We start from the raw sequence: 25,118 nt of genomic DNA, 5'->3' as shown, positions 1-25,118 counted from the left end.
TGGGACTGTAACTATAAACACGATGCAAAAGACGAAGATGAGGTGCATCTCAACATAGCGAGAGACCATAGCCTCAGGTGTTGCGCGTCTTGCCCAATACATATCACTTGTTTACTCGGGACTGGAAAGAGGTACGGCTCCTCTTCCAGTGTTAAAAAACCGATTCCAGTATGTTAGCTGCAATTCGTACGCAGGAGCGTGTGACCTAAAATGCAACAAGTGGAAACTGGCCAACGACTCCATTTTTCACTATAAACTTTTGGAAAGACGCCCCATAATCTACTTATTGGCAGAGTAGACTGAAAACGATGAGAAATTACGAAAGGAGAGCCAGATCGTTATCATGCTGCAATATATGACTATATGATGTGAAAGAACCAATTTTTCTTCAGACTCGAATGAAAAATATTGCCCAGAGTAGAGCACATGCGAATCCCAAAACAGTGGTTTTCAACTTTTTACGCAAAACATAAATGTTTTAATGGGAAGGAACTACACACGCGGATGTAGCTTTCCTTTGTTTACACACAACAGTTTTTCCGAGGCACAGCTGTTGACTCGGTGTTTGGCTCTCCGCATTCCGTCTCGCAACTAGCGGCATGGCTACAAGGCTGTGCGTCTCGCCGCAGGACATCTTCGTTGCGCTCACACTCAGCTCTTGTGGTCCCAGCCAAGAAGGCAGCATGGGTAGGCAGCCAGTACGGAAATGCACAGCCATACCGTGTGCGGTCGCACCGGCGAAGCGACAACATCGCACCCTTCCGTACTCAACTGTGTTTCGCACTATGTTTCGCTGTCAGTCTCATTGTTACTCTGATCCAGGTATAGACGTGGTTCTGTTACGGATAGGATGCCATTGCCTTCCTCTGACCTTCGAACTGACTGAGCCAGACCGAGCGGTTCTAGGCACTTCAGTCTGGAATCCAGCCTCGGGCATGGATGTGTGTGATGTCCTTAGGTTAGTTAGGTTTAACTAGTTCTAAGTTATAGGGGACTGATGACCTCAGATGTTAAGTCCCATAGTGCTCAGAGCCATTTGAACCAATTTGACTCAGCCGATCATATTGTTCAACACTGACTCCGAACCAAGTTAGACAGCTAAAACATGCCCTTGCAGCTCCTCTGAAATTTTTGTGTGTAAGATTCAAGACAGGAGATGAAAATTATTGCCTAGGATAAACAGCCAGAAATGGGGAAACCACGATAATGAAAATTACCTAATACTGCGCATATCCATCATGAACGTCTTCCACATTTATAGATGTCGATAAAAATGAGAATATTAATGAACTCTGTAAGATTTTTGCAGTGATACTCCTTCAGGTGTGTGTCCATGTTAAGAAGTGAAATAAACCAACACATCTTTGGTTACATTCAAATCCGTATCCGTGCGTAGCACTTCTTCGATAAGTTGTCCACAGATAACGTGCGTATGAATGAAAGAATAACAAAATACATTTATTCGCCGACAACATAGCTCTCATCTGCCATAATACATTTTTTTGTAACCTTTATGAGCCTGCTGTAAATAGTAAGCCCGGACGCCATTAGGAATCGGCTGAAACATTTGAGTTAGAACCTAGTCAGTGTCACGCATGGTCGTAAAATGTATGCATTTCAGGACACCCTTCATGAAAGGTGTAAAGGAATGAGCATATCCTAATTCTCGTGATGATCGATACATCCTACAAAATACATTTAGTGTAAAATACTATTCAATAAATTTACTAAATTTCGAACTTGTTTACAAAAACGAGTCATAACATTCACTCCAGATTGGTAATAAAGCAACATGAATCTTCTGTGTCACAGGCTATAGTATAAATATATAAATTACGAAAACAACAAAACCATTGCACATACTCTCCGTTTTATGATCCGCACATACATAAAATTTACACCAATTTCTGTGAAAACAGACGTACTCAAAATAATAGCTCGAATGTACCCAAACTCGTGGCATGTACGAGTGCAAAACGCAGTTCGATTAATAAGTAATTTATACTACAGACAGATGGCAGGTACGTAATCCTAGAAAAGCCCTCTTATGTGTGACTTTCAGTGTCTTATCCGCAATTGCATGACTAAATGGACAATTCCGCCCACATTGTGTGGGAGTGTTGCTGCAGATGTCGACCTGCCTGAGATGACTCTTAGGCTCCACATACTGCCGAATGACCTGCTGTCCTGAAACCAGAAGCGACTCAGCCTGCGACGTTACCGCCCGTTATTACTACACTCTTTCGTGCCAGAGGCCTCCGGACTATGTGAGGTGTGCATGGAGACTCTTTGATCCGCTCTCTGTCTTTGGATCATCCACTCACGCGTGTAATCTTTTGTCCCTAAACGCGGAACCTTAATATTTAAAATGTTCAGTGGCTGAGACAGTTCTTTGTCGCAAGTGATTGGTTGTAAATTAGTTTCACTGGTATGTTTTATTCAATGCAGCTTTAAATAAAGTGGCGTAAAACTGTCAGTAGTCGGTCATTCGAGAACACTTCACTCAAATACACGGTGTCTGACCACGATGTGCTTACTTCATCGATTTCTTAGCCACTGGTGCCCCCAATACTTATCTTCTCACATTAAACACCTATCATCATTCCACAACCGCAATACCAGATCGGATACGTCTAGCATCTTGGCTGTACCTTTACATAACACAAAATCTTTCTCCGTGTCATTCTCCATCTCAGCCATACGACTATGGAACGCGCTCCCCTGTGATCTGCGTCTTATCCAAAACCACTCAACATTCAAGAGGGAACTTAAGACTTACATATTAGGGACGGTATAGCCACCATTGTTGTGCCCCCCCCCCCCCCTCATCTTTTTCTTTCTCCTCTCCATCATAGCTTCGAATTTTACCATTCTATTTCTCTTCCTCTAACCTATCTACCTCTTCTATATCTCTTTCACCCCATTCCTTCGTCTTATGTCTCTGCTTGATGAGAATAACTCACAAGCTGCAAGAATATAACGAGAAAATTCCCAACTAACAATAGGACTGACACTCATAAAAGAAAAATATGTTTACTTTCATATACATAGTCATTATTATTATTATTATTATTATTATCATTATTATTATTTTTATTATTCTTGATTGTTATAATTATTTTTTGATTGTTATAATTATCATTGTACTACTTTTATAATCTCTATTTTTTTCTTTAACATTAATACTGTATAACATGTTATATGTCCTAATTTTCTGTAGACACTGAAATTTGTTGAGTCTGAGTATGCCTGGTTAGGTGTAAGAGAGGGCCTGAAGGCCCTAATCTTGCCAGGTAAAATAAATGCATAAATAAATAAATAAAATAAATAAAGGTACAAACGAAATGGCGAGCAGAGGCTAATGAAACTAGCTAATAACCCCAATAAACATAGCTCCTAAAAGCTGTGGTTTCACTGATACGACGTATTATGACTGACACGATGTCAGAAAAAATTCCTAACATCCTGCCTTTCAGCAGCTGCGAATGCCTAGAATTTAGTTGCTTAGTGTGACCTTTGTCGGGTTAAAAAGATTACCACATGTGTTCCGCACGTCCACCGCTCATACGAAGACAGGCTGCAGAACGTCTATTAGTCGAAGCCTGTACACCCTCAAAAATCCCGGGAGTGTTCAGAATGCGCTGACGATAGTAACACTAAATACCTGTAGGGTAGAGTGTTGTATGTTGACAGACCTTTCAGACTTTCACCTCTAGCCAGCCCTGTAATAGAAATTAAACAAAGAGTCTTATTCGATTTTTAAATGGTGGAATTCAATTTTTATGTACTGCAGTCTTTTTCCGAAATTACAAAAATTAGTCCAGACAATTACGGGTTTTCCAAATATGATGAGATGTTCTGAGGTGCAAGATGGTCATGTACCTTGGAACAAATATTCGGTTCAAATTGAAAAGCGTTGCAATCAAGAAAATACTATCAATACTGTATCTAATAATCTGTCTGCTACATCATTATTCTAGACACACCAATAAACAGTAAATGAAACGAAATTGAGGAGAAGTATTGTCGAAAATTAGTTACAAGTTAAATGAATTTTGAAATAGGATCTACTGGACACCAAAACAAATTTACATTTCCAAGACAAGTAAAATTATTAAGACTTTAAAAAAGCTCAGTTTATTTGCAAGTATCACACGTTCAGCGATGAAAGACTTCCATCTGTTATCAAGATGGTACACGACCGACAAATGTGGCTTAACTGTCCACATGTTAAATAAATCTTTGTAAAATATTAAGCACTGTAGTCACGATAAAATTCTGTGCCTGAAGAATTAACAACATATTTAAAATAGCTTTCATCTGTAGTAATATGCTACATTAAAAACACGAACGTATCTCTGTCTGTTACGTTTTCACGAGTAAATTGCTGAACCGTTTTCGAAGAAATCTGTTATGGAGGGCCGGCCGGCCAAGAGGTTCTAGGCGCTTCAGTCTGGAACCGCGCGACCGCTACGGTCGCAGGTTCGAATCCTGCCTCGGGCATGGATGCGTGGGATGTCGTTACCTTATTTAGGTTTAAGTATTCTAAGTTCTAGGGGACTGATGACCTCAGCTATTAAGTCCCATAGTGCTGAGAGCCATTTGATTTTGTTATGGAGGAAGCTTGAACCCTAAGGAAAAACATAGGCTACTTTACAAAGCTTTTAGTACAAAATATTTATTGATCTGAAGAATAGTACACGAATTAAGGAAAAATATATACTCTCTGAAAAAGCTATTTACTCTTTCACTTTCGCACTTTTTCACATTTGTGAAAATACTTTTATTGGTTGATAAGATCTACATAACACGATTCAAAGTAATGGGTACAATGCTTGTACAATCCTCAACGCTTTAATCTATATTTTCTCTCTCTCTCTCTCTCTCTCTCTCTCTCTCTCTCTCTCTCTCTCTGTGTGTGTGTGTGTGTGTGTGTGTGTGTGTGTGTGTGTGTGTGTGTGTGGGTGTGTGTCCTATGGAGTTTCTACGGCTTTCGCTGCATCCCACATACCTGCAGCCACTGGAATCCATCTTTACATCCTTCCTAATCCTCTTCTGTTCCTCTTTGTATCATGATCTCCGTTACTCAACCACGCGACCTTCGGTCTTCCGTTTCGACTTCTTCCATGAGGATGGTACATCAAGATCTTCTTTGACCATCTGTCATCTTTTTTTCGATCATATACCGATACCAGATGAGCTGCCGACATTTCATTCTATCTGTGATACTTTCTTGGCTCTTAATCTAAATTTCTGTTCTAATATTGCGAAATGTAAAAGTAAATATGCTAAATTTTCAGGTCTATGTTTTTAAGGATGGTTCGCTTGTTTCTCGCGCTTTGTTTGTACCTGAAATAGCTAACTTGTAGAAGCATGTCTGATACAAACGTTGATAGACTGTTTTGTGTGAATCATTACCATACGTCCACCATCATCTGCATGTATTGGACACTGCATGTGCAACACAAGGAGAGATTGTCTAAGAAAAACACGAGGCTGTTTTTGATTCCCCAATAAAATGCTTAGATGCTATGAAGAGATTCAAAATGGCTCTGAGCACTATGGGACTTAACTTCTGTGGTCATCAGTCCCCTAGAACTTAGAACTACTTAAACCTAACTAACCTAAAGACATCACACACATCCATGCCCAAGGCAGGATTCGAACCTGCGACCGTAGCAGTCCCGCGGTTCCGGACTGCGCGCCTAGAACCACTAGACCACCGCGGCCGGCGCTATGAAGAGACACTGGAGTCAGGTCTTCAGTACATATGTCAGTAGTCACCAACAGCTCCGTAACTCCAATCATTTGTGTATTCGACTGTGCCTATTTTGTGGTGAAAAGCTACCTTTAAGCCGCGTGTATCGGTTCCAGTGTGCATTTTTCACTAAACGTAGTGTGAGTTATTTAAGTGAAAATGGAAACGGAAGCAAGTGAACTACTAAGAAGCAGATGTAATCTTTCAAAAATGGAGTTGTAACCTGAAGGGCGTGATAAAATTAAAATTGAATAATACTTCCATAATAGCTGAAGGCCATTCCTTGTTATCTAGTGTACATGAGAGACAATAAATACGATATCAACATCTAAATGAGAAAGTAAGTGAAAGCCAGTGACAGACATATGGTGTCTTTCAAGCCGTTTGACGTTCTCGGGTAGCTCAGCTGATAATTCTGTATCTGCGAAAGCCGAAGATCTCATGTTTATCAACAGTCCAGTAGAAAATTTTCATAAGGTAGAGAGTTCATTTTACTACTCCACTTATTGAATACTTTGCGTAATTTACACATAGTAACATACGAAAGGATGAGACAGTTAAGTTATACATCTACAGTAAAATCAGTTTACAGAACTCTGCCACCTCATATATCTCTGGAACAACGATAGATATTCAAAAACAGTTTTCACCAGCATGAAAGTACGACAGGGACCTTGGAAACCAAATACTGTGCGAAATTTTGGAACGTAAACAAATACTATTTTCAACACAAACTTGTGTATTTTTAAATAGACATTCCCTATTATGTCCTATGCAATCAATAGCATGAAAAATCACAAAAATAATGGCATTGGTTTTATCGCAATACGTCAGTTACATCCCGAGAAATTGCGAACCGAAGTTGACGCTTGAAATAAATGAAGCACACAGCTAGCGCACGTCCTGAGACTCAAGCGTGCACCTCACGCTGCCTGTGTCTGGGGCTCACACAATGGGAAGGTATGCACAATCCACAAAAATAAAGAAGGAACACGTTCAACGCAAAGTTACGTTTTACAAATTGTAAATGGATGTTTATTGTAGTGAAATGACAACTAGAGCTACAATTAAAGATAACACACTTGACTTCACTTTGTTAAACACATTTACTAGTGCCCTGTCGCCCACAGTAATTGTATTGTTCTGCATTACATCCAGCATAGAAAATACACCCACATCTGGACCAATGAAACTGTGTCACGTCAACATATGTTCGAAACGCTCTCCGTTTGCATCAGTACACGTTTGCAGACAAGTAACAAAAGAGTGTTCCACAGATTGTAGAGTTTCTACAGATATTGCCGCTCACGGTGCTGTAATACGATGTTGCATATCCCCTACTGTCGTTGGGGGTTCTTGATACATTCTGTCTCTCACTGTGCCCCAGAGAAAGAAGTGTAATGGAGTCAAGTCGGGCGACCGTGCTGGCCATCGCACAGTACCTCCCCGCCCCATCCACCTATTTGGAAATGTCGCATCTAAAAGTCTCTGGCAACTTTTGCATTCTGTGCGGGACATTCATCATGTTGGAACCACATTGATAGACGGGTTTCCAAACCTAGATCCTCCATGAGGAGCGCTAGTGTGTGTGTGATGCATATCATTGTCAATCCAATCTTCCACGGTAAAAATAGCAATGATACCTCACCAAACATTGAAACTCCACTGTCGTTCATGAGCAACTGGGCGAATCCAGTGGGGATTTTGCACGGACCGATAATGCATGTTCCGCAGATTCACATTACCATGATTTGTAAATGAAGCCTCATCCGTAAACAACGTATTGCTTAGGAATACTGGATTACCTTGCAACTGCTGAAGTGCAAAACGACAGAATGCAATGCGGGATTCGAAGTCATTCCCTTACAGTTCTTGGTGCAGTGAGATTTGGAACGGATGAATCCGATGCTGTTGCAAGATTCTGCACAACCTGCTGTGGTCTATTCCTAAACCTCGTGAAATTTCTCGTACACCCACCTGAGGGTTGTGCTCTACAGCAGCCAGAACAGCAATTTCGTTTCCATTTCCAGTCGCTGGCGTTGTACGTTGACGTTTTACGGGCGCCCAGATTTCTGTTTCCGTGAGTTTCTTGCAGATGATGCCTATGGTTCGACGTGACGGACACCGCCGATCTGGGTAGCGTTCAGCATACAGTGTCACAGCTGCGGTTACATTTCTGTGACATTCGCCATAAATTAAAATAATATCTAGTTTTTCTTCAATACTGAAGGCTGGCATATCGACTAGATGACGGAAAATGTAGCAAACCACAAGGAAACAGGTTTTAATGTGGCAGCGTATGTGAATTACGTTACAGTATGAGAGCAGTTCAGCAGACCAGATTAGGAGAGACTTGTACACTGAAGGTAGAGCGTGCCGTGGTGATATTGGTATGTTAACGGCAGGAAACTGTGACGCCGTTGCTATCTTTTACAGGCCACATACGGGGGATATTCGGAAAGTAAGGACCGATAGGTCGCGAAATGGAAACCACAGTGAAAATTAAAGTTATTTGGAACGGTTAGCTACAACTTCCAGCTACTGCTCTACACAATCGCCGTTAAGACTTAAGACATCTGTCGTAGCGCTGTACCAACTTTTCAGTTCCCTAGTTATAGAAGACAGCCGCCAGGGCTTTTCGACAATTTTCTACTATGGGCTGCAACTCGTTGTCTTTGTCATAATATTATCATCATAGCCAGCGGTTCATTCGAGCAGAGATGAACCTCATGGGTAGCTAATTACGGGCTGTATTGAGGATGATCAAACACTTCCCATCGAAACGCTGCAGGAGCATATTCATTGCCCCTGCAGAGTGCGGCCGAGAATTGTCGTATAGAACGGACCGTATGACAGTTATGCTATGTGGATTGCATAGCTTCAGGCGATATCTTTCGTCAGGTGCTCATACTTGGCGGGAGATGCTACTTTCTAGCCATCTTTACGTTCTCATTGTGTGCTCAGAACTGAAAAGAGCGACATGATGCGATCTACTGAGGTACTAGACACAGTGCCCAACGCATCTGTACAAAGTTTCATCAGATTTTCACTGTATTTTCCATTTCGCTACCAACCGTTCCTTACTTTTCGAATAACCCCTTATTTCAGAACTTACGAGGTTTAGAAACGTGAAACCAAGTGTGTTACCAATAATTGTACCTCTAGTTGTCATTTCCCAACCATAAACATTATGCACAGGACATCCATCATTCTGATACCGCATTATTTTACACATTAGGAGAGGTGGACTCGGTTCAAGTAATGTACAGCTCAGGGCTCAACTGTCCCCCTTTAGGAGAGCCATCAATGAAATATGGGCAAATGATGTGTTGTCATACCATACGTTAACACTCCACTGACGTAGTGCGTCAATGACATCACGAAACTGGCAGCGAGAGGTGCATGCTTGAGTCTCAGGACGTGGACCATCTGTGTGCTTCATTTACTTCAAGCGTCAACTTCGCTTCGCAATTTCTCGGGATGTAATTGACGTATTGCGATGCTACCAACGCCATTATTTTTGTGATTTTTCATTCTTTTTTTTTGTCATCAGTCTACTGACTGGTTTTATGCGGCCCGCCACGAATTCCTTTCCTGTTCTAACCGCTCCATCTCAGAGTAGCACTTGCAACCTACGTCTTCAATTATTTGCTTGACGTATTCCAATCTCTGTCTTCCTCTACAGTTTTTTCCCTCTACAGCTCCCTCTAGTACCGTGGAAGTCATTCCCTCATGTCTTAGCAGATGTCCTATCATCCTGTCCCTTCTCCTTATCAGTGTTTTCCACATATTCCTTTCCTCTTCGATTCTGCGTAGAGCCTCTTCATTCCTTACCTTATCAGTCCACCTAATTTTCGTCTATAGCACCACATCTCAAATGCTTCGATTCTCTTCTGTTCCGGTTTTCCCACAGTCCATGTTTCCCTACCATACAATGCTGTACTCCAGACGTACATCCTCAGAAATTTCTTCCTCAAATTAAGGCCGGTATTTGATATTAGTAGACTTCTCTTGGCCAGAAATGCCTTTTTTGCCATAGCAAGTCTGCTTTTGATGTCCTCCTTGCTCCGTCCGTCATTGGTTATTTTACTGCCTAGGCAGCAGAACTCCTCAACTTCATTGACTTCGTGACCATCAATCCTGATGTTAAGTTACTCGCTGTTCTCATTTCTACTACTTCTCATTACCTTCGTCTTTCTCCGATTTGCTCTCAAACCATACTGTGTACTCATTATACTGTTCATTCCGTTCAGCAGATCATGTAATTCTTCTACACTTTCACTCAGGATAGCAATGTCATCAGCGAATCGTATCATTGATATTCTTTCACCTTGTATTCCACTCCTGAACCTTTCTTTTATTTCCATCATTGCTTCCTCGATGTACAGATTGAAGAGTAGGAGCGAAAGGCTACAGTCTTGTCTTACACCCTTCTTAATACGAGCACTTCGTTCTTGATCGTCCACTCTTATTATTCCCTCTTGGTTGTTGTGCATATTGTATATGACCCGTCTCTCCCTATAGCTTACCCCTACTTTTTTCAGAATCTCGAACAGCTTGCACCATTTTATATTGTCGAACGCTTTTTCCAGGTCGACAAATCCTATTGATTGCATACGAGATAATATGAGGTGTCCATTTAAAGATACACAAGTTTGTGTCAAAAACAGTATTTGTTTAAGTTTTAAAATTTCGCAAAGTATTTGATACTTTCATGCTGGTGAAAATCGTTTTTTGAGAATCTATTGTTGTTCCAGAGATATTTAATGTGGCAGAATTAGTTGAGACACCCTATACACAGGGTGGTCCACTGATCGTGATTGGGCCAAATATCTCACGAATTAAGCGTCAAACGAAAAAACTACAAAGAACGAAACTTGTCTAGCTTGAAGGGGGAAACCAGATGGCGCTATGGTTGGCCCGCTAGAGGGTGCTACCATAGGTCAAACGCATATCAACTGCCTTTTTTTTTAAAAAATAGGAACCCCCGTTTTTTATTACATATTCGTGTAGTACGTAAAGAAATATGAATGTTTGAGTTGGACCACTTTTTTCGCTTTGTGATAGATGGCGCTGTAATAGTGACAAACATATGGCTCACAATTTTAGACGAACAGTTGGTAACAGGTAGGTTTTTTAAATTAAAATACAGAACGCTGGTACGTTTGAACATTTTATTTCGGTTGTTCTAATGTGATACATGTACCTTTGTGAACTTATCATTTCTGAGAACGTATGCTGTTACAGCGTGTTTACCTGTAAATACCACATTAATGCAATAAATGTTCAAAATGATGTCCGTCAACCTCAATGCATTTGGCAATACGTGTAACGACATTCCTCTCAACAGCGAGTATTTCGCTTTCGTAACGTTCGCACATGCATTGACAATGCGCTGACGCATGTTGTCAGGCGTTGTCGGTGGATCATGATAGCAAATATCCTTCAACTTTCCCCACAGAAAAAAATCAGGGGACGTCAGTTCCGGTGAACGTGCGGGACATGGTATGGTGCTTCGACGACCATTCCACCTGTCATGAAATATACTTTCAATACCGCTTCAACCGCAAGCGAGCTATGTGGCGCAAATCCATCATGTTGGAAGTACATCGCCATTCTGTCATGCAGTAAAACATCTTGTAGTAACATCGGTAGAACATTACGTAGGAAATCAGCATACATTGCACCATTTACGTTGCCATCGATAAAATAGGGGGGCCAATTATCATTCCTCCCATAATGCCGCACCATACATCGACCCTCCAAGGTCGCTGATACTCGACTTCTCGCAGCCATCGTGGATTTTCCGTTGCCTAATAGTGCATATTATGCCGGTTTATGTTACCGCTGTTGGTGAATGACGCTTCGTCGCTAAATAGAACGTGTGCAAAAAATCTGTCATCGTCCCGTAATTTCTCTTGTGCCCAGTGGCAGAAATGTACACGACGTTCAAAGTCGTCGCCATGCAATTCCTGGTGCAAGGAAATATGGTACAGGTGCAATTGATGTGGATGTACCATTCTCCACACCGACGTTTTTGAGATTCCCGATTCTCGCGCAATTTGTCTGCTACTGATGTGCGGATTAGCCGCGACAGCAGCTAAAACACCTACTTGGACATCATCATTTGTTGCAGGTCGTGGTTGACGTTTCACACGTGGCTGAACACTTCCTCTTTCCTTAAATAACGAAACTATCCGTCGAACGGTCCGGACACTTGGATGATGTCGTCCAGGATACCGAGTAGCATACATAGCACACACCCGTTGGGCATTTTGATCACAATAGCCATACATCAACACGATCTTTTCCGCAAGTAAACGGTCCATTTTAACACGGGTAATGTATCACCAAGCAAATACCATCCGCAGTGACGGAATGTTACGTGATACCACGTACTTATACGTTTGTGAGTATTACAGCGCCATCTATCACAAAGCGAAAAAAGTGGTCCAGCTAAAACATTCATATTTCTTTACGTACTATACGAATATGTAATAAAAAATGGTAGTTCCAATTTTTAAAAAAAGCAGTTGATATCCGTTTGACCTATGGCAGCGCCATCTAGCGGGCCAACCATAGCGCCATCTGGTATCCCCCTTCAAGCTAGACGAGTTTCGTTCTTTGTAGTTTTTTCGTTTGACGCTTATTTGGTGAGATATTTGGCCCAGTCACTATTAATGGACTCCATATATATTCCTGCTTGGCTGTCAGGGGTTCCCTGAAGAATGATGTGCTGTGGCTTGAAGACCGTCCTTGAAACGAGTTAGTATAGCTCAGTTAGAAAGCACTACTCCCAGAAGGCATATACTGGTCTCGAATTGTGGCGTTACACATTATTTTGCCTGTAATAATCCTTCATAATTGTATTTGGTTTGCAACTATACTCATAAGGCGTGGAGACGAGGCAGAATAGAAGTACCGGCAGCACGGCGTGTCTTGCAGTGAACGTGCTGGACGGTGAGCAGCTGAGCCTGTCGCGCATCTCGAGGACCGAGATGGGGGCCTACCTCTGCATCGCCACCAACGGCGTGCCGCCCTCTGTCAGCAAGAGGATCACGGTCGACGTCGAGTGTGAGTAACTGCAAGGCGAGCTCCATAAACCTACCGCCCCGCCAAATATGTTGTGCACCTCAAGGTAGGCAACCCAACTTACGTCATCCGCACCAGAGGCGCATGATGTAAGTGAGGTGGTCTACCTTAAGGTGCACGAAATATTTTCCGGGACAGTTCTATTCCGATCACCCTGCAACAGTGCTATGGGATGTTGAACACACGGGATATGTAGTTTGTTGCAGTGTGCCTAGCATTTATATGTAGGTGGCGCATACACCCTCCAAAATTACATGTCATTGTTTCACTTCTTACCGCTGAATTAATCAGTTTGTGTAGATGTGTTTCCAACTTCCTCCATCCAATTTACTACATTCACCCATCGGTATAATCGCATCTTTGGTAATAGCTCTTGGCCCTTCTCTTAAAACTTCGCGCTCAACGGGTCTAACCACGGGGAACATCTGCGTCGGCACTCGAAGGCGCAAAGGGTTTTTTATGGTGTGACTGGAATGGTGAGCGCTTGGCCTCAAGAAGACAAATGAAAGGGACCTGGAGGAGTGGTATCTGTCGAGTAGTAGTTGTTCAAGGGCAGCCGCAGCTGTAGTAATCCGTGTTTCAGAAATAAATCGCTTTGAGGTGTATCAGAACTTATCTTTCCATTAAGAACACCAAAGCCACTCCATAACAAATGCAGCTAATAATTTAGAAGTCTTACACAGAGAAGCACAGGGGCAGACCTTAAAAAATCTGGAAGATATCGAAATTCTGTGGAGTCTAAAGCTATACCCCTAACACACTTTCAACAATTAGGTATATATAAGACATTACAAAATACTATGTAATGTGGATCGTGTTTGAAGGACATAGTATCACAGTTTTTCGACTGCTTGGTTATCACTACTGTGCTGGTTGTTATATTCTGTTGCGTCTGCTCTAGTTACCAGGCAAACTCTCCCTCAGACTTAAAGGTAAGAGAGACCAGTGGATAGCCCGACAAAAATTGAACATGGATCAAGCATGAAAACAGGAGGAAGTGTACTGAAATGTGAAAAAAGAAGCATAACAGAAAGAGTGAACGGTCCAAGCTACCAATCAGTTATTTATTTTACCTTAATTACTACTTCAGTTATGTTCTACAATTTAAAGCATATATAGGAATAAACAGGAGAATACGTGGGAATAATGGAGCTGCTCAGTGACAGGTATGGGGCAGGCATTGTGGCCAGGCCTCGGAACTTCGACACTGCCCCCTTTGCCTCGACCTGCCAGTGGTGACAGGTATGGGGCAGGCATTGTGGCCAGGCCTCGGAACTTCGACACTGCCCCCTTTGCCTCGACCTGCCAGTGGTGACAGGTATGGGGCAGGCATTGTGGCCAGGCCTCGGAACTTCGACACTGCCCCCTTTGCCTCGACCTGCCAGTGGCTGAAAATCTTCTCAAAGATCATGAATAAAATCACAAAAAGTCTCTGGATTGAGCCTTGGGAAGGAACTGAAAGGTTTCATGATCGAATCCTGGTTGGGGTCAGTCTTTCTTTTTCACTTTCAATAAAAAAGGTGTAGAAAATGATGGCATAATGGTTAACAAGAAGAAAGGCAGATAGCTCTGTTAGTAGAACACTTGCCCGCGAAACGGAAGGTCTTAAAAAAATGATTAGCACAAAAAAAAGGTGGTGCAGTAGTTAACGCGCCTGCATAGTAAGCAGGAGATAAAAAAAGAAGCTAAAGTGCGCAACGTCGAGCGTATTTAAATATTTCCATCGACATGGTCATGTTGTTAGGGTGTTGGACTGCGGAGGGTGAAGTCCGTGTTCAAATCTCCGTTGCGCCCAATTTTTTTCACAAAATTATGAAATCTTCGTCCGGTCATTAATGTGTCTGTTCGCTGTATTCAAATTTATGTCTATGTGATGGTGTAAAGTCAACAGCGACGTCTAACGAATGGATCTCCAGACATATGCACCTCCCATTTGTTCTACACATGTACCACATGTTATGACTCTTGCATTCTGTTTTGGAAGCTTTCTCTCTTGAATTCTTTTGTTGTAATATAGGTCACACCCGTTTATTTATTGTTTTGTTTTCTGTGAGAGGTCTATGCGGCATATAGCCTGCTGTGGCTGTTCATGACATTTACCCGTGACGCATACTCTATAACCAACGTAGAGAATGACAACTGCCAAGACTACAGAAGGAGAACAGACGTATCAAAGACTGGACGGAAAGTTCATAATTTTGTGAAAAGAAAAGGAGCACGAGGGAGATTTGAAAACACATCTTGAGCTTGGACGGTTCATTGTTTCTATTTTGCATCTTTTTTCGGAGTTCAGTACCCCTTCTTCCCCTATTCATGTTTGATCTGTGTCCAGTTTTTGATGGACTAGTAACTGGGCCATTTTACCAATAAATCTGAGGGTGGGTGAGATGGGGAGCTTCGCTTGTCAGCTTTAACTGTGTTTTATGCTGAACTGTTATAGCTTGTATGGATGTGCTGCGTAACCGAGGCCTCGACCATTCCCATGGTATTTGGATGCTCGCGAAAATGTTTGTGACTTTCCCCACTAAGTGTGTGGTAGTGCCACAAACATGAGCGTTTTAACTAGCAGTCAGCGAGGCGGTCTGAGCCGGCAGGGGTAGCCGAGCGGTTCTAGGAGCTACAGTCTGGAACCGCGCCACCGCTACGGTCGCAGGTTCGAATCCTGCTTCGGGCATGGACGTATGTGATGTCCTTAGGTTAGTTAGGTTTAAGTAGTTCTAAGTTCTAGGGGACTGATGGCCTCAGAAGTTAAGTACCATAGTGCTCAGAGCCATTTGAACCATTTGAAGCGGTCTGAAGGTTGGTGTCTGCCGCTTCTTGGTATGAAGTGCTTTTTTTAACCATGGGCTTTCAACGATACCAACTGATCACTTTTTAACCAGTTGGTATCGTTGTACGTAAACGCACTTTTAACATGTCAGGCTAGCAGCTGGTCAATTTGATCTATGACACCCTGCTTGTTGCGGATGGCAGTAATTTATTTTGAGAAGTTTAAGTCCTCCTCCTTCCCGTATCACGGACTTTATGCTTTGCTGATGTGTGAGTATTTGATATCGGTTTCCATTCGTTATTGTTACAATAGGCATCCAGTTTTTATCATAATATCGATTGTGTGCTTCTTATCTTGTTGATGTACATCTTAAGATGTCGTTTGCTATCATGATACCGACCGTGCTCTTTTAAATAAAAAGACAATTCATCTATAGCTAAAAGCTGCTTATTTCTGAAACACATTTATCGAGGTAATCGCCTTTAAGGTGTGTGCACTTTGTCAATTTTTCTACCAAATAGCTTCCGCCCATGAAGTCTGACTACGAAAAATCTACAAAATTCTCATTAGAAGGTACTGTAATATTTCCCGAAGGTTTTCCATTTACCATTTTCTTTAGATTAGGGAAAAAATTCCGGCTTTGTGATAGGAGCGTTTTCCGCAAGACTGTTCTTTTCTTTTATTGGCAAGACAACGCTTTTGCTATGAATTGGTACATGAAGTTGGTCAAACCTGCTTGCCTAGTATAAACTTGTTATTATTTTTCCTTTATAAACTGTCATTCAGAGGAATCCCTTCTGCATTCAGAAATTACTAGCCACAATCTTTTAGGGAGATATTTTGACGCAAGGTCACCGGCCTCATCACGGTGCTTTGATTCCTGGTTCATCTACATCTACATACATACTCCGCAATCCACCATACGGTGCGTGGCGGAGAGTACCTCGTACCACAACTAGCATCTTCTCTCCCTGTTCCACTCCCAAACAGATCGAGGAAAAAATGACTCCATATATGCATCTGTACGAGCCCTAATCTCTCTTATCTTTGTGGTCTCTCCGCGAAATGTAAATTGGCGGCAGTAATATTGTACTGCAGTCAGCCTCAAATACTGGTTCTCTAAATTTCCTCAGTAGCGATTCACGAAAAGAACACCTTCTTTCCTGTAGAGACTCCCACCCGAGTTCAGGTGATGGACCGACGTCTCCTGAGCAGTAAAAAATAGTTACAGAAAATCATACTGATTCCTCATAAATCTTCTGATCGTAGCTGGAACCTTTGTTGTCTACTGGCTTTCATTCGTTGTTAAATAAATCAGGCACGTGTCTAGCACAAAGCTCCCTCACAACTAATAATTCGTGTAAAATACACTGAACTCTCTCTCCTGGTAGGCCCGCGGCGACGGCTACTTTGCGTACAGTGCGATTAAAATGAAAGTGTCACATATTCCTGCAGGAGGTAGGACTGGTCAAAAGCACAACAACAGTCCTTATAACGTTGCGTCTGCAAATCAATACCTACTGAGATTTTGGAGATCTGTCTCCTCATTCCCATCCGTCTCTTACGTAGAAGCAGAGACTGTAGGCAATGACGCATGTCACTGACACATCATTCATCCCTCTTCGCAGTGAATAAAGCATTCAAACACTCCTGTCTCCATTCGTGCAAAGTCACATGCTTTGGTCCCAAGCTCCTGTAAACTACAGTCGATGCGTTGAGCATGCACCAAAGCGTTTAAATATCCCCACACCGTCCGCCCTCTGTAACTAAGTGGTGCCGGCATGGTAGCTCAGCGTGTTCGGTCAGAGAGCCGGTTGGCCTCTGTAATAAAAAAACTGAGTGGAAGGATCAAAGGATCAACCACTGAACTTGAACAGGATGTCTTGCGACGTTCGCAACGACCAAACACAACGATCAAAAAAAAAAAAAAAAAACTGGTCAGCGCGACAGAATGTCAATCCTAAGGGCCCGGCTTCGATTCCCGGCTGGGACGGAGATTTTCTCCGCTCAGGGCCTTGGTGTTTTGCTGTCCTTATCATCATCATTTCATCCCCATCGACGCGCAAGTCGCCGATGTTTCGTCATATCAAAAGACTTGCACCCGGGTAACGGTCTACCCGATGGGAGGCCCTAGTCACACGACATTTACATTTACATCCCCACACCATTAAACGCAACGGATTCCCATCCTGTGAACACCGAGACCATGCTACAGCGCCTCCTCAAACAATCCATCGTCAATTAAACGTTGCGGCGAGGTAATGTCACGCGTTCGTACAAAATAGTATGGCTTGTCGTGTATGATCCACATATTAATTCAGAAAGGATCATGATGACTCAGCTCCATGATTTGCATCTGCCCATACTTGGGCGTTGTGGTGACTTACTATGCCATCTCTTCTGATGGCCTGAATCACCAAACACTACACATTAGTCGTTACAAGTAAAACGCCAGAGACCTCAATATATGTTGGTTTAGGGACATATAGGTGTACGAACGTTTCTTCTAGTTTTGACTGATAGTACGTCCTGTGGGAATATGTGACAACCGTTATATGTATCTGAACCGTGAATTTTACCTTCAAAAATGGTTTTTCTTAAAGAATTTACTTTATTGACTAGCGATTCATCAACAACATTAACACATTTAATCACTCAAGGTGAGCGTGGAAGTAGTTGCCAGGAATTAAATGATGGAAAATAAAATTACCTTTAACAAAAGTGAATATTATTCCTAAAAGCCTTGTCAAAAACAGATTTAAAATTACAATCAGAAAGCACCCTCATATAATCAAGTTACAATTATTCAGTGGCAGAATAACATTTTTTTTTCTTGACCTTATTTACTTTCGGGCTGAGACGCTTCCGCTCCCTTTCAACTCGGCCGTAGTCACGACCGCTCACAATGACCTCCGAAAAACTACACTGGTGCAAATCTGGAACACACCAGATTACCGTAAGCTAAAAATTTTAACAACTCACACAAACACATTAACTATGCACCCCGTAAGAGGGATGGAAATGTCCTTAGGTTAGTTAGGTTTAAGTAGTTCTAAGTTCTAGGGGACTGATGACCATAGATGTTAAGTCCCATGGTGCTCAGAGCCAGCCAGGGATGGAAATGGTACAAACACTCACACTAAGAAATTATTTGCCACCAAAAGTGCAATTTGTTTTTAAAAGGGCACTTATGGTGGAAGGATGGCAACTTTATAAAAATTACTATTTAAATAAAACCCATGAAATTCAGACTTACATAAAATGTACAACATGCTCTACATTACACATATACCGCCTCGCAAGATGATAGGCTAGATAAAAACATATTTCAGGAATTCGGCCCTTCCCTTAATTCTATAAATTCGTTAACACCTAATCCGACAAACATGACAGAGGCTGCTATTAACTACGGCAGACCTACAGACACACAGACACTGATTGCCCGACGCTGAGCCGGCTCACCAACTGACTAGACTAAGACTGACAGACTCACACACTGGCGAGCTCATAGCGGCCCTTAAATGCATGTAAACAGGCAACTTTTCCCCTTTTCCACCAGAGGGAGACACCAAAGTTGCGATTGCCACAGTGGCGCCAGAAACGGAGGGCGACTGCTTCACACTATGAGCTGCGGCGTGCTCTTCAAAACAGCAAATTTTTACCACGGCTCAGTATCACATTGTACCCTTTCTCGATTTTATGTCCATTGTTTCAGTTCTGGGATGTTCTTCACGTAGATCATCTTAATGAGAAATAAGGCAAATTCTGAATTATTACGGTTGAGAATAAACAGACCTTTATAAACGTCAACCATTCTAGGCGTTTTTCCATTTCAGATAAAATGTCGAAAATGCAGAATTTCATGACGATAAGGTACTTAGCTTCAGCGATTTAAAGTAAACACTCATAACACCACCATTTTAAAAATTCTTTGCAGGAAAACCATTCCGATTGTTAAATAACTTACGTTATTATGCAACATTTACCATCAATAAATTGTTTCAAGAACAAGGTACTAGTCGTTAACTTTTCAAATATGCCTCGTAGAGAAGTAAAAGAAAGAAAAGGGAAAAGAAGAAAAAAAAATGTAAGTAACATGGAAGCTGCTCCTAGGAGCCGATGTCAATAGATGTTCACATTCTGTGATTGAAACTCACTACCGTTAGTCAGGACGGTTCCGTGGAAGAGTGCAGACGCTTCAGGGCTCTGACGTAGCGGCGTTCTCCAGTGGTTAGCACGGTGGTCGCGCGTTCAGAAAGACAGTGGTTCGTATCCCTGTCTGGCCATCCTAGTTTATGTTTTCCATGCTCCCCCTAAACTGCTCAAAGCAAATTGTAACTGGTTCTTTGAAAATTACACGACCGGGCCTTTTTCCGATCGTTGCCCTATCGGAAATTGTACTTGGTCTCTAATGAGGTCGTCATCTACAACGCGTTAAATACACCTTTTTCTTCCGCTTGAAAGTTCCAGTCCAAGAGCGCACGGCAGTCACTTGATTTCAGTGTTACATGGCTGGGCACTTGAATTCTTTCTCAAAATCCATAAATTATTTCAAAATATTCAGTAATTCTTCGAAATTGAAACATTAAATCGCTTCGTTTAACCAGATTATGTATAGTAACGCATAGAGGGCTAGCTTATGAGATACAGAGGCGAATCAGGCACACCTAAAACACGCCCACTGTACTACAGATTACTTCTCTGCGACAGTTAACTGCCTAATGCTGGTTTTAAGATGCTTTCAAGGCTCCTGGAGGCAAGTCTTCAACTCACCCATTTCGCGTTCGGATGACGAAATGGGAATCTTGGCAAAAGGAAAACATGAGGGATAATGATCATGCACGACTGCAGCAAGAAGAAACTTAAACTCGGTCTTTGGGCATTAATTTTGTTCCTTGTGGCACCAGTATAGATTTAGAGGGTGGCTTCAGTGTCGGGCAGAGACGTCGGCAGAGAAACTGTAGGATGCATGGCGAAGAAATTTCTTTGTCCCATCGTCAATGTGAGGATCCGAGGGTTACAATATCCCATGTAAGCTAATGGATTCTCAGGAGAGGTCCCAAGCAGTGACCATAGCAATGTCCTCGTGCCATATGCAGCAGCGCGGCTCCCGTCTGAATAAGATTCTGAACCTGAAGGCAGCATAGTCGGAAGAGAGCCTGTAGTATGCAATGGCGAAGCAGTAACTGTGTCCCATCCTCAATGCGAGGGTGCGAGGGTTACAACAAACCGGCAACGGTGCATCGCTTACTGGTTACTGGACACCAAGAAGAGATTCCATGCGGTGACCGTAAGGGCGCAAGTATCATAAATATACACTAGCAGAATGCCTCTGGAACCGCGCGACCGCTACGGTCGCAGGTTCAAATCCTGCCTCGGGCATGGATGTGTGTGATGTCCTTAGGGTAGTTAGGTTTAAGTAGTTCTAAGTTCTAGGGGACTGGTGACCTCAGAAGTTAAGTCCCAGAGTGCTCAGAGCCATTTGAAACATTTGAACCAGAATGCCTCTGACAATGTTCTCGAGCAATATGCAATAGCGCCGCACCTGAGTGATGGAGAGGGCAGCATTAGTGGCTTGAGAGACGTCGTCGGCGAGCCTGTAATATCCAAGGCGAAGCGATATCAGTGTCCCATCATCAGTGTGAGAATGCGAGGGTTAAGATAACGGGCAGAAGTGCATCGGTTACAAGATATGGATCACGCAGGAGGGATTCCATGCGGTGACGGTTGCCCAACCAGTATCAAAGGAGAATGACTCAGACAATGCCCGCGACGTATATGCAATAGCGGCACCCGTCTAATGATAAGGCATTTCCTGTGGGTGCATTAGTGTCCGTGGGAGACGTCGCTAGAGAACCTTCAGTTTGTAATGGTGTAGCAATTTCTGTTTTCCATCGAAATGTGAGTGTGCCACGGCTACAATAAACGGGAAGTGGTCCACCGGATACAAGCTAATTGACTCCTAGGACAAGATCCATGTGGAGACCGTAGCCACGACAGTAAGAAATACAAGAAGAATTACCCCGACATTATCTTAGATGCTTATGCAATAGCCGAACTCCCGCCTAATCACAATATAACTCCTGACGGCTGCATTAGTCTTTTGTAGCAAAGATGGCATGGAGCATGTAGTATTCAACAGCGATGCAGTTTCTGTGTTTCATCCTAAATGTGTGTGTGGGGGGGGAGTTACAAAATACTTGCAATGATACATCGGACTCATGCTACAGGTGTCCCAGGAGAGATTCCACGTGGTGACCGTAGGCGCGCGCGAGTATCATAGATACGCACTACCGGAATAACCCCTAAAATGTCCTCGAAGCTTATGCAATAACCCAGCGTCCATCTAACGGCGAGATAAGTAATGAGGGCGACGTTAGACACTTGGAGAGAAGTCGGCATGGAGCCTATAGTATACAAACGCGATGCAATGTCTGTGTCGCATCGTCAATGTGAGTGTGTGGGGGTTACAGTATACTTCCAGTGATCCATCGAATTCAAGGTACAGGTGTCCCAAGAAAGGTTCCACGTGGTGACATTAGGCGGGCCAGTATGATAGATGTACTCTACCAGAATTACTCCGAAAATGTCTTCGAGGCTTATGTAATAGTAGTCATCCGCCTAATGGCGAGACACATATTAAGGGCGACATTACGCTTTTGGAGAGAAGTTGGCATGGAGCCTACAGTATTGAATGGCAATGCAATTTCTGTGCTGCATCGTCAATGTGACTAAGCGGGGTTACAGTATACTTGCACTGATGCATCGGATTCAAGCTATAAGTATCCCAGGAGAGGTTCCATGTGGTGACCATAGGCGCTCCAATATCACAGAACTACATTACCAGAGTTACTCCGAAAATATCGTCAAGACTTATCCAATAGAACAGCATCCGCCTAATGGCAAGACAATTAATGAGGGTGACATTAGACTCTTGGAGAGAAGACGGCATGGAGCCTGAGTTATTCAATCACAAATAAAATTTCTGTTTCGTATCATCAATGTGAGGGTGTGAATGATACAGTAAGCCTGCAGTGATGCATCGGAATCAAGATACAGGTCTCCTAAGAGGTTTCCATGTGTTGACCGTAGGCGTGACAGTATCATAGATGTACACTACCAGAATTACATCGAAAATGTCCTCGAAGCTTATGCAATAGCCCAGCATCCGTCTAATAGCGAGACATTTAATGAGGACGACATCAGTCTCTTGGAGAGAAGTCGGCATGGCGCCTATAGTATACAATCGCAATGCAATTTCTGTGTCTCATCGTCGATGTGAGTGTGTGTGGGTTACAGTATTCTTGCATTGATGCATCCGATTCCCAGGAGGAAAGGATCAGTCAAAAGGAATCCTTCGGTTAAAATTGGGGACACAAACATCAAACGAGCACACGTTACGCGCTATCTTGGAGTACACATAGATGAAAAATTAAATTTCTAGGAACACATAAGGCTAACAACAGACAAAGCAGAAAAAATACTACACAAACTGGTGAGGCTAAATTCAAAACAGTACAGACTACCTCTAGCAGTCATATGGACATTCGCTAGTACCTTAGAAGGACGCTAGCAAAATTACTCCGAGAATGTCTCCAACGCTTATGCAATAACCCACCACTATCCTAAGGGCGAGACAACTCCTGAGGGCGGCATAAGTCTCTTACAGAGAAGTCGGCATGGAGACTATATTATACAATCGAGATGCAATTAGTGGATCGTATCGCCGATGTGCGTGTGCAAGGGTTACAGTGAACTTGTAGTGATGGATCGTCTCCAAGCTACAGGTCTCCCAGAAAGGGTTCCATGTGGTGACCGTAGATGTACACTAGCAGAATTATTCCGACAATGTCTGCGACGCTTATGCAACAGCTCAGCACCCACCTAATGGCGAGAGAAGTCCTGAGGGTGTCACGGACCAGCCCAGCACCAACCTAATAGTGAGACAACTCCTGAGGTTGGCATTAGTCTCTTGGAGACAAGTCGGCATGGAGCCTATAGTATTCAATCGCGATTCAGTATTTGTGTCGCATCGTCAATGTGCGGGGTCGAGGGTTGCAGAGAACTTGCAGTGAAGCATCAGATACAAACTACAGGTCTGCCAGGAGTGTCACCATGTGGTGACCGTAGGTGCGCCAGAATCATAGATGTGCACTAGCTGAATGACGCTGACAACGTCTCAGAAGCTTATGCAATACCCCACCATACAGTTAATGACGAGAAAACACCCGCGTTCGACATTTCCTTTTGGAGACAAGCCGCCATGGAGCCCGTAGTATTCAATGCAATGTAAATTCTGTGTCGCACTGTGAAAGTGCGGGTGCGAGGGTTGCAGTAAACATGGTGTGATGCATCAGATTCAACCTACTGGTCTCCCAGGATAGGTTCCATGTGGTGATCGTAAGCGCGGTAGTATAATAGATGTACACCAGTAGAATTACTCCGACAATGTCCCCGAGGCTTATGCAACAACCCAACACCCACCTAATGTGAGGACAACTCCTAAGGGCGACATTAGTCCCTTGGTGAGAAGACGGCACGGGCAATGTAGTATTATATCACGATGCAATTTCTGTGTCGCGTCGTCGATGTGAGGGTGCGTGGGTTACAGTAAACTTGCAATGATGCGTCGGATACAAGCAAATGCACTCCGAAGAGAAGTTCCATTCGCTGACCATTGGCACGCCAGTATCATAGATGTACACTAGCAGAATGAGTCTGACTGACCTCAAGGCTTATACAATAACCCGGCACCTACCTAACAGCGAGGCAATTCCTGACGGCGGCTTTAGTGTCTGGGAGAGACGGGCTCAGAAGGCCTGCATTATGTAGTGGCGAAGCAATTTCTGTGTCCCATCGTCAATGTCAGTGTGCGTCGGTTAAAATAAACGGGAAACGATGCGTAGGTTACAGGTTACTGGGCACCCGGGAGTGGTTGCAACACTGATCATAGCCATGCTTGTATCATAGATGTAAACTATCAGAATAACTGTGACAATGACCTCGAAGAAAATGCAACAGCGCGGCATCCACCCAATGGCGTGGCTATTCCTGAGGGCGCCAATGGCGCTGTGGAGAGTCGTCGGTAGAGAACCTGTAGTATGCAACCTGTAGTATGCAATGGCGAAGGAAGTTCTGTACCCCATCGTCAATGTGGATGGTGCGACAATTACAGTAAACGAACAGCGGTGCATCGGTTACAAGCTACTGGACACTGTGGACAGATTCCATGCGGTGATCGTAGCCGCGCTAGTAAATCAAATGTAAACTACCAGCATGATTCCGATATGACCTCGAAGCTTATGAATTTCCCAGCACCTACCCAATGGCGAAGAAATTCCTAAGGTCGGCGTTAGTCTTTTGCGAGCAGAGGGCCTATAGCATGCATTGGCGAAACAATATTTGTGTCCCATTGTCAATGTATGCGACGGTTGCAATAAACCGGGAACGGTGCATCGGTTAGAAGTTACTGGACATGCAGGGGAAGTTCTATGCGCT

General features: G+C 43.1%; 1 protein-coding gene across 1 annotated transcript in view; it reads left to right on the top strand.

The window, feature by feature from the left end:
- Positions 1 to 25,118, top strand: part of LOC126413256 (lachesin-like) — a 325,953-nt gene that overhangs the window by 123,127 nt on the left and 177,708 nt on the right. The window contains exon 4 of the mRNA XM_050083157.1: positions 12,704 to 12,832. Coding sequence (XP_049939114.1) covers positions 12,704 to 12,832 — 129 coding nt within the window. The remainder of the gene's footprint in view (positions 1 to 12,703; positions 12,833 to 25,118) is intronic.

This window comes from Schistocerca serialis, chromosome 7 (assembly GCF_023864345.2).
Source record: "Schistocerca serialis cubense isolate TAMUIC-IGC-003099 chromosome 7, iqSchSeri2.2, whole genome shotgun sequence".
NCBI lineage: Eukaryota > Metazoa > Arthropoda > Insecta > Orthoptera > Acrididae > Schistocerca > Schistocerca serialis.
The sequence above is the reverse complement of the archived record's forward strand: the minus strand, read 5'-3'. Positions and strand labels throughout refer to the sequence as shown.